At 36.4% G+C, this 16,304-nt stretch overlaps 1 protein-coding gene across 2 annotated transcripts; it reads right to left on the reverse strand.

Annotated features, from left to right (window-relative positions):
* Positions 1–6,841: 6,841 nt before the first annotated feature.
* Positions 6,842–12,299, reverse strand: LOC127419729 (transcription factor Spi-B-like). Of its 2 annotated transcripts, none has more exons than XM_051661391.1 (6): positions 12,184–12,299; positions 11,915–11,935; positions 10,868–11,018; positions 10,282–10,409; positions 10,024–10,168; positions 6,842–8,460 (listed from the first exon to the last, which is right to left on the reverse strand). In XM_051661391.1, exons 2-6 carry the CDS (start codon positions 11,933–11,935, stop codon positions 8,144–8,146), a joined length of 762 nt encoding a protein of 253 aa, XP_051517351.1. In that variant the 5' UTR covers positions 12,184–12,299; the 3' UTR covers positions 6,842–8,143. The 2 variants fall into 2 exon arrangements, with proteins under 2 accessions (XP_051517351.1, XP_051517352.1); XM_051661392.1 differs by having other exon boundaries at positions 6,842–8,413; positions 12,184–12,282.
* Positions 12,300–16,304: the final 4,005 nt, after the last annotated feature.

Consider the following 16,304-nt stretch of genomic DNA (forward strand, 5'->3'; position numbering starts at 1 on the left):
TTTGTTATTTCAATGTTATTTGGGTCCTGTCCCTGCCGGACACAGGTCCTTTAACTACAAATTCATCAGTTTCAGATATTAGTAAGTTTTAGACTAAGTCCTTATAGATTCTTGGCTTTATCCGTTTAGTCTGATTTGGCTAAATTCATATAGATTCTCGACTCACCATTTAGCCCCAGTCAATTAAGTTCTGTTTTACAGATTCTCAGTCCTACTCTTAGTATTCCCATTTAATTCTACTTGGCTAAGTTCTATTATAGATTCTTGGTTAGCCGTTTAGCATCTTAGTACATACTTAACTAATGGCTTACTTCTGAAGTAGCTTAGTTAAGCCAACTCTGACCATAGATTTGTAGTTAATAAGAAATATACTAGAAAACAGTCAGAATGAATCATAATAACAATTTATTTACCAGGTAATAGTAATACATTCAAACAATCCAATTAAACTAATAAATCAAACTCAAAGCTATCAGTGAACCAAGCATAATAAAAATAATTAGTTGGATTCCATTCAAACATTTACCAAACATAAGAAATTCAAATTGCAATTACCTGGTAATGAAAAACTACACACAATGTTTACTGTGTGGTTCATCTGGCTACAGAGGAACCTTGATTCCTTGATCATCTCTCCTTAAATACCAAAACGATTCTTTTGTTATTTCAGATGTGTGTGTGTTTGATGTTATCCAGGATTTGGTTTACAATTTAGGGGTTTGAAGGTAGACCTCTGAGACTTGTGATTGAGTGTTTGATTGATGTTTACAAAGAATGCACCTAATCTGCATACAGCATCTGGTCTGGGAGAGACCTGGGAGGGGCCATGCCCCTGAAAGAATACAGTTTTTTCTAAGTTCTTAAATCTTACTTGTGATTTGACTTTGCTGAAAGGGAATGAGACTGTTTTATCAGTTGCGCTGAGACCTCTTGAATGATACCAAACATGTATGATCAGAAAACCTTTTACATTACATAACATGATAAGTCATAACTTAGTTTTTGGTGTCCTTAAAGTGATCTGAGGTGTGAGAGAAAGAGCAGATGTGAGTGTGATTTGAATTTTATAGTCCCCAATCAGTGGGGTGTTTTCTCAGGTGGAGATGCTCCTCTGTGTGAGAGTTTTATGACGTTGGTTCTCGCAGAGTTCCTTGACTTTCCTGGAAGTGATGCAAACAATTTTGTGCCAGTCTTACAACACCAAAAGAAAGTAGCCTAGGGGCCCTGCTCATCTTTGTGAATGTGCCTTAGGCATGCTGCATGGAGGCATGAGGACTGCAGATGTGGCCAGGGCAATAAATTGCAATCTCCGTACTGTGAGACACCTAAAGCTGCATTCACACTGCCAGCGACTTTGTGGCTTGGTGTCGCTAGACTCTGTGATCTGTGTCGCTAGTGGCCGTGCCTACTGTTTGTCGCTGTAACGTTACTGGAGGACTACACGTCTGGCAGTAACGTTTAAAAATGTGATCATGGATGAGACCTAATACTGGTTAAATTAAGATATCATTACAGTTTGACAAGGAATCAGTTCTCTTCTCTAAAATTGTACATTCTGCAGTGTTGAGTGTTTTATAAAATGTGCAGCAGTGTTCAGTGTATTAAATCATTAATAAGACAATCAATCTATCATGAATGAATGAATCAAACTCACCGGAATGCAGACCGTTTCTGACATGCTTTTCCACGCATCATTGTTTTATTATATCCATGCATGTGGTTACAGACAAATTATATAGAACAGTAAATATCCCTCACAACGCTGAAACTTCTCCTCTGTCTTGCATGCACTCGTCTCCTGTCTACCAGGAGACAGATGATGTGAGCTCTGCTGTCTTCACTCTCATTGGCAGTCGCTCATGATTGTCACTCGTCATTTGCATAAAGTTGACATTTTCTCAACTTGTCTTGTCACTCTCCACGGTGATCTCTGTCGCCAACGGCCGCGGCAGCTCCTGACGCCGGAAGCCGCTGTGATCTCATTGAAAATGAATAGGATTGTGTTGCTCTCTCGCGCGATGTCGCTGGCAGTGTGAACGCATCTTAAGACAGTGCTACAGGGAGACAGGAAGGAAAGTTGATCGTCCTTGCAGTGGCAGACCACATGTAACAACACCTGCACAGGATCGGTACATCTGAATATCACACCTGCGGGGCAGGCACAGGATGGCAACAACAACTGCCCGAGTTACACCAGGAATGCACAATCCCTCCATCAGTGCTCAGACTGTCCGCAATAGGCTGAGAGAGGCTGGACTGAGGGCTTGTAGGCCTGTTGTAAGGCAGGTCCTTACCAGACATCACCGGCAACAACGTTGCTTATGGGCACAAACCCACCTTCACTGGACCAGACAGGACTGGCAAAAAGTGCTGTTCACTGACGAGTCGTGGTTTTGTCTCACCAGGGGTGATGGTTGGACTCACGTTTATCGTCAAAGGAATGAGTGTTACACCGAGGCCTGTACTCTAGAGCGGGATCGATTTGGAGATGGAGGGTCCGTCATGGTCTGGAGCGGTGTTTCACGGCATTATCGGACTGAGCTTGTTGTCATTGCAGGCAATCTCAACGCTGTGCGTTACAGGGAAGAAATCCTCCTCCCTCATGTGGTACCCTTCCTGCAGGCTCATCCTGACATGACCCGCCAGCATGACAATGCCACCAGCCATACTGCTTGTTCTGTGCGTGATTTCCTGCAAGACAGGAATGTCAGTGTTCTGCCATGGCCAGCGAGGAGCCCGGACCTCAATCCCACTGAGCACGTCTGGGACCTGTTGGATCGGAGGTTGAGGGCTAGGGCCATTCCCCCCAGAAATATCCAGGAAATTGCAAGTGCCTTGGTGGAAGAGTGGGGTAACATCGCACAGCAAGAACGGGCAAATCTGGTGCAGTCCATGAGGAGGAGATGCACTGCAGTACTTAATGCAGCTGGTGGCCACACCAGATACTGACTGTTACTTTTGATTTTGACCCCCTCTTTGTTCAGGGACACATTATTCCATTTCTGTTAGTCACATGTCTGTGAAACTCTTTCAGTTTATGTCTTAGTTGTTGAATCTTTTTATGTTCATATAAGTATTTACACACGTTAAGCTTGCTGAAAATAAAAGCAGTTGAAAGTGAGAGGAGTTTATATACTGTGTGTATATACTGTATATGTGTGTGTGTGTGTGTGTGTGTGTGTGTATATCTTCCTAAAATCTATAAAGACAGCTATATAAATATATATAGCTGTCTTTATAGATTTTAGGAAGGGGTTCCCCACAAAGGGGTCATCATACATTATTGTGTGGTTCTCAGCATTAGAAAGTTTAAACAAATATCTGTTATAATGTACACTTTGGTAGATTTAGTGGGTCTGAATTCTATGCACACAAAGTTGCATACTATGCACAGTATACATACTATATACAGAAATGGTAAAATAGAGTAGATTAGAGTAAATTGGTAGCATCCTTTCCACAAAATGAAACTAAAAATCTGTACAAGAGACACACTTGTGCCACCTTTTGGTGTAATTGGGAAATACATCAAAGACTTGAATTTTAACAATTATGATAAATCATGCTGACCAATTAAAATCAATGTCAAAACTCCCTAAACATGACCTAGCCTATCCGGATACCAAATATGAAAGAAGAGATGTCTTACGCAAGTACGTATTTGAAAAGATAGTGTTCATTTATAGCCAGACAATTAATAAACAAACAAACAAAATAATAATAATAATAATAATAATAATAATAATAATGAAGAATATATATATATATATATATATATATATATATATATATATATATATATATATATATATATATATATATTATTTATTTTTTTTCAACACAATTACACCATACTGTGGTTTTAATAGTAAGGCACTGATATATAATGCAAACAACAACTTTCCCTTCTCGGCAATCGTTAACATTTCTGTTGTAGTGGCAGTTTTCTAGAGTACACATGCTTTGCATATGTGACCATATGTGTGTGCAAGGCTATGTGTATGGTGCAGTCGGGTGGTGGGCTTGTGGAAAACTGCCATCAGATGCAGCACTGGGTTTTGTCAGGGTTGTTGTCATCTGTGTGAGGCCCTCAAAGAAAGGCTTATCTGAAATGAGGTAATAAGGCATGACAGAAATCAACAGACTGTTAAAAAATACAGACGAAAAATGCAATTGTGGAAGCTGATACTTCTAAAATATGATGAGGGCAGTAAATCAGACAGATATGTTGCAGACTCTGTTGGGGTATATTGACTGTCCTGTCTGAACTTAACTGCATGAACTTAAATTCTAGATCATATATCTCACTTTACAGGCCTGTCGCTCCTAATGCTTCAGTTAGCTATATGTTTAAAAGGGATTAAGTATCATAAAATGTAAACAGTTAACATCAATGAAATGTTTACTGTTCTTATGTGATCCATATACTGTAAATACAGATGCAGTTTCAAACACAACATCTCCTCAATTCAGACTTAGTATCATTGTGTTACCATACCTAGGTTTTATGTTTTTTTGGACATGGTAATGCTATGTTTTTGGAGGTGTAACAAAGTAATAAACATGTCTTTTTCAAGTCAGAGCAACTTACATTTTTAAACAGTGAGCACACTGAGCACAATGTCAAGATTGGTGGTGAAGGTAGAATTTACAGGCTTTTGAGTCATAGGAGGCCATCTGTTGCAGATTCTTTGACAAGGATTTTATTTTTTAATCTAATATATCATGTATTTATGATAAGTAAACATTGATAAGTAATATTTTCATCAGGATGTTGGATTGTACAGTATATTGTTATACAGTATATTGACCTTCCCTATCTTCACCTTACTAGTAGACAGCATGTTTTTTTTTTTTGTTTTTTTTTTGCAAAATAACTCCATAGCATTGTCCATTTAGTGGATTTTCTGTGGAAATGGAAACTACAATTTGACTGTTGTAAGTCTATAAAGCCTGATCTCCCACGGACACGGAAAATCAGGAAATGTCATGGAATTTAAAAACTGTGATTTCAACTCATATCTTTAAGGATGTCATCCAGTAGTCATTCACATTAAGTCATGGAAAGGTCCTGAAAACTTCTGGGCCAAAATCTGTGAGAAACTTGTAAGGCGAAGCACTATGAACTTCATATTGTTGCATCTGCTACTGAGCATGCCCACTGGAGAAACATTGTGGCTTAAATCAATACCCACAATCCCTTGCACTTAAATGTATTTAAGTGTGTTGATTTATGAGGATATGTAAATAATTTGTAAATAGTCTGGTTTTAATTTGAAGTTACACTATGTAACTTTTGGCCCTCTAGCAGTTAAAAAATAAAACTGCATGTGTCTTGCAGAAGAACATTATTATGGTAATGACGTAAGTCGTGCTTCGGCTCTACTCCTCTGAGCGGATGAATGTGGTTCGAGGCACCGGTGTACACATGGATACAGGACATCTTATCAGAGCGAATGGACAAATAAATAACGAAAGAAAGGAAAAGACGGATATCGGAAAACATGTCATCTGAGCAGGTAAGTGCCATATCTTATGCTGTTGTTTTGACTTATTGGAAACATTGATGTTTTGAAATTAATGACGTTACAAAAGTTAGGCAACGTTTGTTAACATTAGACACAATGATTGCTAGTCTGATAAGGTCAAACGTTGTAAAGTTTTTATAACTGCAGGATATTCTGGCCAAACAGACCACGGTAGTAACTAATTTATAGATTGTCATTGTTACCAACCAGTGGTCAACATCATTTCAAGACTCACATGTCCTTGGCAAGCCTAGGACTAAAGGATTTATTTATATAAATTATTGCCGTTATAAAGAAAAATACACACGTGTGCTAGCATGTGAAAACTTCTGCACCGATTACAGTATAAATATTGTATTTCACTACACACACACACAAATGTGATTACACAACTACACATAAATCATATCAATAAAATATCTTACCTGTTGAGTAAGAAAAAAGTCATCTCTGGGTCGCTTTTAAGTTGTTGCCACCTCTGAAAATCCAAGCCGATGTTGATTCGGGTTTTATTACGGACTCAGTCGCATTCCCTTTTTGCTTGTAGACTCTGCTCTGTTCGGGGTTTCTTTGTTTTTACAACCGGTGATTCCCCGGAGGTTTGCCATTTTGAATGATCCATGGTCAATTTTTTCGTTCGTTGTGATAACAAACTTTCAGCTTCACGCTACTCCCACACCATACACGGGCTACAGTAGCCGGATCTTATTTTCTCTGTGTATGGACATGTCGTCAACACGCACGGGTGAATGACGTATGTATGCAATTTCCTGTGAAATCCATCCCGACAGCTCTAAAATATTTATAATATAATATCATTATTATAGGTTTATCAAAGTGTATTTGGGTAAATACAAGGTTTAGATGGATTTTTGTTGCACTCTCTCATTAATAACATTTAGTTATTTTTTAACAAACAAAAGTTACATATTGTAGCTTTAATAGATGTTTTAGCTCTATGTGTGTTTTTAATGATGTTTTGCTGTAAAAAGTTGTGTTTTGTTTTATGTCACCAGCAGGGTGATGAGTGTTCTCTTTGATTCATTTCTAAAAGTTTCAAGAAATTGTTACCTACACAACTTTTTTAATTGGACCAAGTACTTGGTACCTTGGTGGGCCTGACACATGATCATCTTATGTAAAAATGTGGATCTGCTTAATAAAGAATATCTTTTTATTTCAAGGATATTGACAGTTATGGTCAAGTGTACTTGAAAATGTAAGTTTATTGAATTTAGATCTACTTGAAAAAAAAAAAAAGTTCAGTTGGCTGAACTTATTTTGTTAATGAAACTTACAATCCAACTGGAAATGTTAAGTAGGTACAGCTAATTTGCCTGAAGTTGAGTAAACTCAAAAATGCTTTGCAGCTGGTTGCTTTACCTTTTTAAGTTTACTCAACTTTTTATTTTTTACAGTGTAACAGAAGTTGTGCAATATTAACTGCACAACTTTGAATTTAAAATAATTTTATTAAGGCACATCAGGAGTGTTTGAATTACATTGAAGAGTCAAAATTAGCACAAAACTTGGCACACATTTTATCAAAACAACAACAAACACACAAAATGGATTCATAACTACATAAAACGTAGTAGTGTAAAAGTCAACAATCCTCAGATTTACATATATCAAAGATCACCTTCAGCTCCTTCACGGGCCATTTCAGACATGACCTAATTAAGATTCCATGTTATTCAAAATTACATCTTTTCTAATTAAGTCTTAATTACCAAATACAATTTGATAACCAGCCTGATCTCATGAAAATTACGTGACTGTTGCAACATTTTTGTACAATTAAATTACATGGCTAATTTCACTTATGCAATTCTGAGGTGAAATGTCCACTGAGGGGCACTAAAAGTTAAATGTTCTCTCAAAAAAATATCATTTGTTTAGGGATAATTCTCTATGGAGTTGTAATTGAAGATAACCTACCTAGAGTACCTCCCTAACCTAAAAAATTAACCAAAACCTAACTAATCGTGTCATTAAAGCAAATGTGAGATGAGAAACGCAGTAGCTAAAGTAACCACGTCATTTTGTGGCGTTTCTATGACACTTTCAGCTGACGTGTCGACTCATGCTTTACTGGACTCGATTCCCGGTTTTCCACGTTCAAATTCCAACGCTCTATCAGTTGGCAACTTTGTCACGCTTGAATAAGCTTGTAAATGTAGTTGGTTTTATGATGCAAGCATTAAAGTGTATCATCTTTGAAATCATGTGTTATTTTAAAAGTGTTTCAGTTACATAAGATAGCATTGTGTGAGTAACAGGGCGGAAAATAAGTGTTTATGGAGTGTTAATCTGCTGTGTTAGTCATGATTTGTGTAAAAGTAAATAAAACTCAGTGCTGTTGTTGCACCTCTAGTGTTTATTCCAGGAAAACTGCAGCGATACGTAGAACGAGGTACTTTTAACTAATTTTGCAAAAATATATTCATAGTAACAAGGTTCTATGAGACCAGGATGCGTTAATCAGTGCACATATGCCCAAATTACATAATGAACATGAATGTTAGTGAGGCAAAACCATCCTCTACCAAATACTCAGTATTCGTTTACACTTTCCCAGTTAAGAGAAACTGACTCAGTGGATGGACGCCACATTAATTAGTCATGAATGTTTGTGAGTTGCTCCGAAGCCCTCTCAGTGTTCTCTCAGTGAACTGATAGGTGAGTTTTCGCTTCACTTTGCAGATTTCTCCAGTTCGTGAGTAGTTTCTTAAAGCTCGAGCCATTTTCTGGTAAGTCATGGTCTTGCGGTTGCCCTTGCGTCTGCCCCACATCTCTGCTAGCTTCTCCTTGTTCTGGGAGGAGAACTGGAAAGTGCCATTGCTGGACTGGACCCACCAAATGCAGCTCCTCATATCTGGTGTCTGTAGCATCTCATACAAGAAATGAAAGAGCCGTTCTTTCCTTTTGCCTGAGAAATGACATTGTTTTATTTATATATTTTTTTAAATAGCAGAAAATACTGTTGGATCTATATGGGTGTTTCTTCAACTTTGGGCAATTTCGTGTCCCAGGGGTGGATTTGAAAATATTTAAACTTTTTTCTATTTGTTATATGAAGGTCACATTAAAATTGACTTGGAAACTTTTATCAAGCCTTCATCATTCATTTTTTGGTACTTTTCAATTGCCTTTTATTCACAGAGTTTACTGTTTTAGCCAGACTTTCAATATTAAACAATGGAAACCCCTTATAAAATACAAATTATTACATGTTTTAAACTATGATCATCTTAGCAAACTATTTCAGTATTTATTGTGAGAAAATAATTTTTATACATTTTTCAAAAATCACAACTGTCATTTCCACCACACCAAACAATTTTGTCCTTAACTAAGTTTTTTTTTTTTTTTTTTTTTTTTTTCAAAAGTTAGGGTACTTCTTAACCAAGTTGATAAAAATAAATATCATGCTTGAGATGAAATATGAGACAAGTGAAGTAATGTGTGTCATTTCCAATCAAACTGTAATTTTGCCAAATTATGCACACACACACACACACACACACACACACACACACACACACACACAAAATAATAATAATAAAAATAAAAAAATAAAAATAAAATTTTTAATTGTGTGTATTTAGGATACATAAAATGTTAACTATGAAATTAGCCTTAGTAAGACAAAGGAGTCTGCCCATTTTTTTTTTTTTTTACATTAAAGATGTAATTTCCATCACTGTCATTTCCACCACAGAATTCTATTTAACACAATACAGAATTTGAGTTGTGCTGGAAATGACTCTGTGGTTGGAATTTTCAAGACTTTCAGAAAGAAAAAAAAGGATCATCAGGATGCTTTAGGATTGGTTGCAAATTCTGTTAGAATTTTGGAACAATAAACACAACATTTCATGCAGTCTCTATTAATATATTCCAAAATAATGATAAACAAATGTAGCCTATTTTAAAGATTTATTGTACTACAAAACTGAAACATAATTGTTACATGAGAAACACTTTTGAGGACTCAACAGCATCTGTGAATTATTTTTTTAACTGCTTCATTTCAAACTGTCTTAACAGGCTGATTCACAAAAATGAATCAGCCTTTCCAAAGCTGAAATGAAAATAGGACAACCCAGAGTCAAGGTTTGTAGATTTATTGTACTACAAAAATGAAAAATAAATGCTATGCGAGAAACAGTTTTGAGCGATTGAATCGAATCTGCGAATATTTTTTTTGAACTGCTTCATTCTAAACTGTCAAAACAGACTGATTCAAAAAAATAATCCTCCTTTTTAATGTTGAAATGAAAATAAGACAAACCGGTGTCAAGGTTTGTAGTTGAACTCTACCACCAAAATGCATGTTTCTCCAATGATGGCCATTCAAGTAGCAATTTTTGGCAAGCAACATAGGTTGTATACATCTACGACTGCATGTGCCATCTAAGCAACTGCCAATGACGTATAACTCTCTCCAGGTATATTAGCATTCCTTGGGACAAACAATGCTGTGTCTTACCTGAAAGTGGCACCAGAGCCAAGGAATCACAATCAATCTGTCCCTTCCTGTCTGCGGTCAGAGATGGTGGAAATTCTTGGCAACCAGAGCTGGTGGACAGGGAGTCTGAATCACTGCACTGGTTTCTGTCATACTGGCAGTGTCCCTACAACATAGACAATTATTATTATCAACCGAGAACAGGTCTTGTAACACACAACGAACATAACCAAAGTAGTGACTATTGCATAACTACAGTCTTTTTGTCCTGTAACTTACCCATTCACTGGGACTGGACTGACAGAGCCACGTCTGTTGCTGCTGTTGATGTTGTTCATGTCTCTCGTCTGTACCTGATATTCCACCATAATGCCATTCATATGTATAGCGACCAGACCAGCTGTTCTCTATAGAAACATATCACTCATTAATATTACATGTATGCTCACAATAAACAACATGCATTCTGTACAGAGTCAGACTATAAAAAACTGGTTATTTGTGGTTATGTGGTGAACAATGAAGTGTGTAATTTTTCGATGTTAAAATACTTTCTCATATCTCTATGTGCTCAGACAACTAAGTAAGCCATTCATAGATTGATTTCCCCCCAAGTGTAAACACTGTGGCTCCGTGGGGTGGGTACAGCTTTCCCTGAACTAAACTGAACTTTTATAATCTGTGGAATGGAATCCATGTCTTGGGACACACAAAGGATCTTTGTCAAAGAGGAAATTACATTTTAAATTGCATTTAAAAAAAAAGAAATAAAAGAGAAGTGAACCTTTCTTAAGTAGTCTCTTATGGTGACCAGTGTTGCTTGTTTTTTATTACATAAAAGAACTGTAGTCACTGTAACACTTACCTGCCATACTGTGCTCCTCTTCACTTCTCCGTTGGACACATAATCCTGACATCACCTCCACTGAGTGCTCCTGCAGGTACTCCTCAATGACGTCAAGGTCCACATTACCTGATGACAGCTCTCTCGGGCCCAGGTCTTGAAAATATTGAATCTGGATAAAACATAATGGAAACATATGAAGCCGATGTATCTTAGATAACATAGAATCAGACACAGTACTGAAATACATAATATTGGTATTTAAGAGCTTATTTTTCAAATGAAAACAGAAAAGCTTATTTTGGATTAGAAACGCACTATATAAAACAGTTTATACAATGCAGTTGTCATAAGTAAGATGCAAGGTTAAAACAAACTACTATGTACTTAAGCTTTTGATACAATGTACTTATTATGTACGTACATGTTGTTGCATTGTACTTACATTAAAAGTACCTGCATTTACATCAATAGTAACACTGTTAACCTTACCTCTAAACCTAACCCTACCCCTACCCCTACCCCAACCCTAACCCTTAAACTTAACTCTACCCGTACCTCAACCTCAGTAGCATCAGATATGAATCTTGTGAGAATTATAAGTACATTGTATTGCATGTATTTTAATGTTAGTACAACGTAGTTAAAGACACCTAATATAAAGTGAGACCAAACTGTTTAACAGGAATATTTACACATTAATAAAATAATAAAATGTCCATAGATAAGACTATTAACATGCCATACAGGTGGTTATAACAATTTGCCTAACAATTAATATTCAAGAGAATGTGTAATTCCCCCTCTGGCTCAATGAATGCTGAAAGCGAAATCATACTTGTACCAGCAGACAAATTTACATTGTGAGTGTGAGTACACAGTTTCTTTAGTAATAGTATGCATCTATTTTGACAGACAAATTAGTGCACAGATCCTACATTTACTGAACACTGTATTAACCACACTATTATTTGTCATAACAGTCTTTTCATGCTTGCGTCTTTACTTTTGCATTCTCAGTTTTATTCCCCTCAGTCAAACAAAAATAGAAGTATAAATAATACTCACAGTTTCAAGGGTTGCCAACATCTGAAAAACAAAACAAAACAATAAACATACCATACAACACATGAGTACAAAACCCAAGCAGAAAAGGAGAACAAACAACTCTGATGTAACTTTGTATGACTACATAGAATGAACAGAATGTTGTTAAAATGCAGTATTATTAAAATCATTTCCGAAATTGTATGTATATCAGACAAAAAAAAAAAAAAAAACATTAAAAAACCTTAAAGCAACATCTGCTAACACAGACTGTTTAAATGTTTGTTTACCTTGTAGTTCCAATGCCTGAGACAGATTTGAATGATCACTAGTGTAAAAGTGTGTCTGGAATAGATGTGCTGAACAAGAGCTTGTTAGAGAGAGAATGAGAGGGTGTGGCAGTTCATCACCTGTAGTTCGCACCTGTTGCCCAGTCTGTCCCTTTTATATGCTCTAGACTCTCTCTCTCTCTCTCTCTCTGTCTTTCCCTCCCTCCCCCTCCCTCCTACTGGCAAATACTCATAACGTTTTGCCAACCTTCTATTATCCAAATGCAAATCTCTATCCATCAAACATTCATCTGGGTTTAACGGTATGGGCAGGTCATAGGACTACTCCCCTTTGCTCTGTCTGTCTCAAAGCCTTCTGGGCATTTGGTCTGTGTTGTGTCTTAATCTGCAAAATGTTACATGTAACCGTCACTGCGATTATTTAGGTAATTAATGTATTACGCAGATCCAGACAAATTCAGTCTTCTTTGTCTATTTATATCCTGCTGTTGACATTATTAGGACATTGTTATGTTAAGATACCCATTATAACAAATTTATTTAATGTATTTAGCACATTGCGATATGGTTGCTAGGCTGTTCTGAGTGATTGTTAGGTGGTCAGACTTATCGCTTAAAGTAGGGATGCACCGATACCATTTTTTTGAGAATGGGTACCGATACTTTTTTTTAGTACTTACCGATACCGAGTCCGATACTTTTTTCAATTCAATATCAGAATTTTATTTCAATTTTATCATCAAAATTGTGTTTAAATAAATACATTAATTAAAACTTTAATTAAATGAAAGTATAACAATTGATTTTCAACATGAAATTGTATTATTTTTATCAAATTAAGTGATTTTATAAAGAACATCACAGCACAATCCTAAATACAACACTGGAATTATTTTTGTCAAATAAAGTGCTGCATAACAGAGCATCACAGATGTTAGACACTGCTTAAATATAACACAGTTACTATTGCTTTAGTATTATTCTTAGTATTAGTATAACAGTGAATATTACATAACTATACAGTAGTGATCTATTTCTGTCATACTTTTTTCATTTAAATTGAGCTTTTATTTTGGCGGAGCTTTTATTTTGAAGTGTTTCTGTGGAGCTCTGACGTAATCACAGCAGATTCCCAATGTGGAAAAGCAGGTCGCTATGTGAATCACAGTAGTTATTAAAACGCAAAAGGCTGCTATATAAATCAATAAATATGAAGTCTGTATATGACTCATGCTAAAAAGTGAATTAGTGCTCTGCCTGCTGTCATCTGTTACAAAGAGAGTACGCGATGCTCATAAATGTTTTTGTATGAGCCAAGGATTATGAGCCAGTACATGCTAAAATTACCAAGGTTTTTCCCTTCTTCAAGAATGAACAAAGTGACATTGATGAGTTGGCAGGTTAGTGTATGAAACTGGTGTAACTGCACAAATTGAACGATTAGAAATGGCGACATTTATTATGCAATTTCTCTGTATGTAGCCTTGAATGGGCTTCATTCAAGCTGTCAAACCACCAAAAGACATACTTGAAACTGAAGATACATTGTGTAGGCTATATGAAAGATACATATACACAACATATCATCCAGCGATGGCTAGAGTAAATGATTGATGTCCTTTGACAATAATTTGGGTCCAATTTAATGGAAAACTATGCATGTTACGCTCCGTGACATGGCAGAAATTTGAGCAGCCTCCAGAGTCATAGCTGGGCGCCACCAACAGATGCCGAGTGCCGGTGGCAGTGTGCGTACATTCATAGAAAACAATTGTTTAGAATTTAAGAACACGCCATGTTGCCTGCAAAATGCGTCCAGAGTGTGACCCCCTTTAGACTACAGTTGAAGCTGCGGTGCAGTGTTTCCCAGACTGTGAATTCAACGATAGGAGGTCGAAAATCGGTCTATACTTACCAAAATTCAAACCTCTGCCCCCAGTGGATGAAGTTGGAAGTGTTGTTATCCAGTTTCCATTTGAAATATGCACAGGGTTGCACCAAATGTAAATTGTTTTTTAGTTGATGTAATACAACTTTCTACCCCCTAACCCCAAGCCTAAACCTAACTGTCACTGGAGTAAAAAAAATATTTTAGAGTGAAAATGCAACCTCTGAATCATGCTTACAATTGTTTACATGGACACAATTATTTCCTGGTTTCCATGGGACCAGAACCCATGTCTCCAGTAGCACCAAAGGGAAAGATACAAAAATGCAAAAATGTCAGATGGGGAAGGCGTTTGTCAGTAATTCGGCAGTATAGGGTCGATTTCAACATTTGGAAGCAGCATTCAGCATTTCCCGTCTGATCACGTTGGGTCTGATTTTTTTTACTGGCCAATATGTAAAATAACTATTAGCAAGGTTGTCAATGGGGTCCTCTGTAGCCTGCTCATTGGAGGCCCACTCAAAAAATGTAGTTCTGAATTTTAGTCACGGCCCTGGATATTGGTCTCTCAGGACAGGCATACACATTTGACCAGTTAAAGTTCTTTCACAAAAAATATTATATAGTATGTTCTATTGCATACTTTACATCACCTGAAACACATGCAAAACTACTGTATATACAGTATTGCGTACACGAGTCAAATTAATTAATTTAAAAAATGCAACACAAGAAGAGCAGCCTGTGGTGTAATAGCTCTTTTGTGACATAAAGCTTTGCTAGATAGGGAAGTCTCTGTCCAGAATTCAGAGCACTACAGAAAAATCTATACCTCAGAGGAACAGAGAAAAGGGTTGGAAAGTGAAATGAGGAACAGGTTTAGTGCAAGCTCACTCTCAACAGAAGCTAATCCTTGTTCTGTTAAAGCCAGGGTTTGATACACCTGTTTTCAGACATTCATAAAACTCAAATTAAACACATTAATTATCTTACCATTGTCCTATATGGCATGGTTCCCTCCTTTACTTACAAGTCTGAGGGATTTTTTTGTTTGTTTGTTTTTTTTTTTTTTGCCTGTTTTATGATCCAACATCCATCCATCGATCCATCTTCTAAAGCTGCTTGTCCATAGGATCGTGGGTAGTGCTGGAGACTATCCCAGCTGTCTCGGGTCGAAGGCAGGGAAACACCCTGCACAGGTGGCCAGTCCATCACATGGCTATGATCCAACATGCAAAAAAATAAAATAAAAAAAATAAAATGATAATAATATAATAATAATATAATCAAAACGTATTTTGATTACTGAAGAGATTACTTTACATTTTATTGTCATTTGTTTCATTTAATATTTAGTCCTTTCAGATGGAAAACATTTATACATATAAATGATACGATCCAAAGTGCATTTGAACAGCGGTGAAACACTTTCTTATGATGTGTTACATTCATACGAGCAGACAGAGAAGTAAATCTGAAGTAAGTTTGGAGTAGAAGAAATAGAAATAAACCTTGTGTAAATTGTCAGCTTTACGCTAAGCTAAAATGCTATTTCTAGCCATTTTACATGCACGTTACCAGGCATGATTATATTTTTTTTACCAAGAAAATTAATGTTGGATCATAATTTTGGATCACTTGATAATAATTTTTGTGTTGTTTTCCTGTAAAAATATCTAAAAATCCTTAAAACAAGATCAATTTGGTTTATCTTGTTTTAGAAACAACACTGCATAAGATATTTCGGTTTTTCAGAGAATTTAGTTTTAACGTGTATTTTGTCTTACTGTACTGGCAGAGTGAAAAAATCTACCAGTGCTGAAGAAGTAATCCAAAGTATTTAGAATACGTTACTGACCTTGAGTAATCTAACAGAATACGTTACAAATTACATTTTACAGCATGTATTCTGTAATCTGTAATGGAATACATATCAAAAGTAACCCTCCCAAACCTGGGTATATCATTCATGTCCATAGTAGCATAAATGGTGCGGGACAAGTTACACGCTGAAGTTTAGTACTTAAGAGTTGTTCCAAATGCCTTACCCTAAATATGAGTAGTAATATTCATTAAAATTAAACACCAATGCTTAGCAGCCAAGGCTTGCGGGTTCTAAAACTAATTTTGTCAGCAATACAATTATTCTTGGTAAGTGAAGCTTTTGTACACAGTACTATCAGTATGATTTAAAAGCATGTAAATCATGAGAGCCTGTAAAACTTGACATAGA

Source organism: Myxocyprinus asiaticus, chromosome 29, assembly GCF_019703515.2.
Source record: "Myxocyprinus asiaticus isolate MX2 ecotype Aquarium Trade chromosome 29, UBuf_Myxa_2, whole genome shotgun sequence".
NCBI lineage: Eukaryota > Metazoa > Chordata > Actinopteri > Cypriniformes > Catostomidae > Myxocyprinus > Myxocyprinus asiaticus.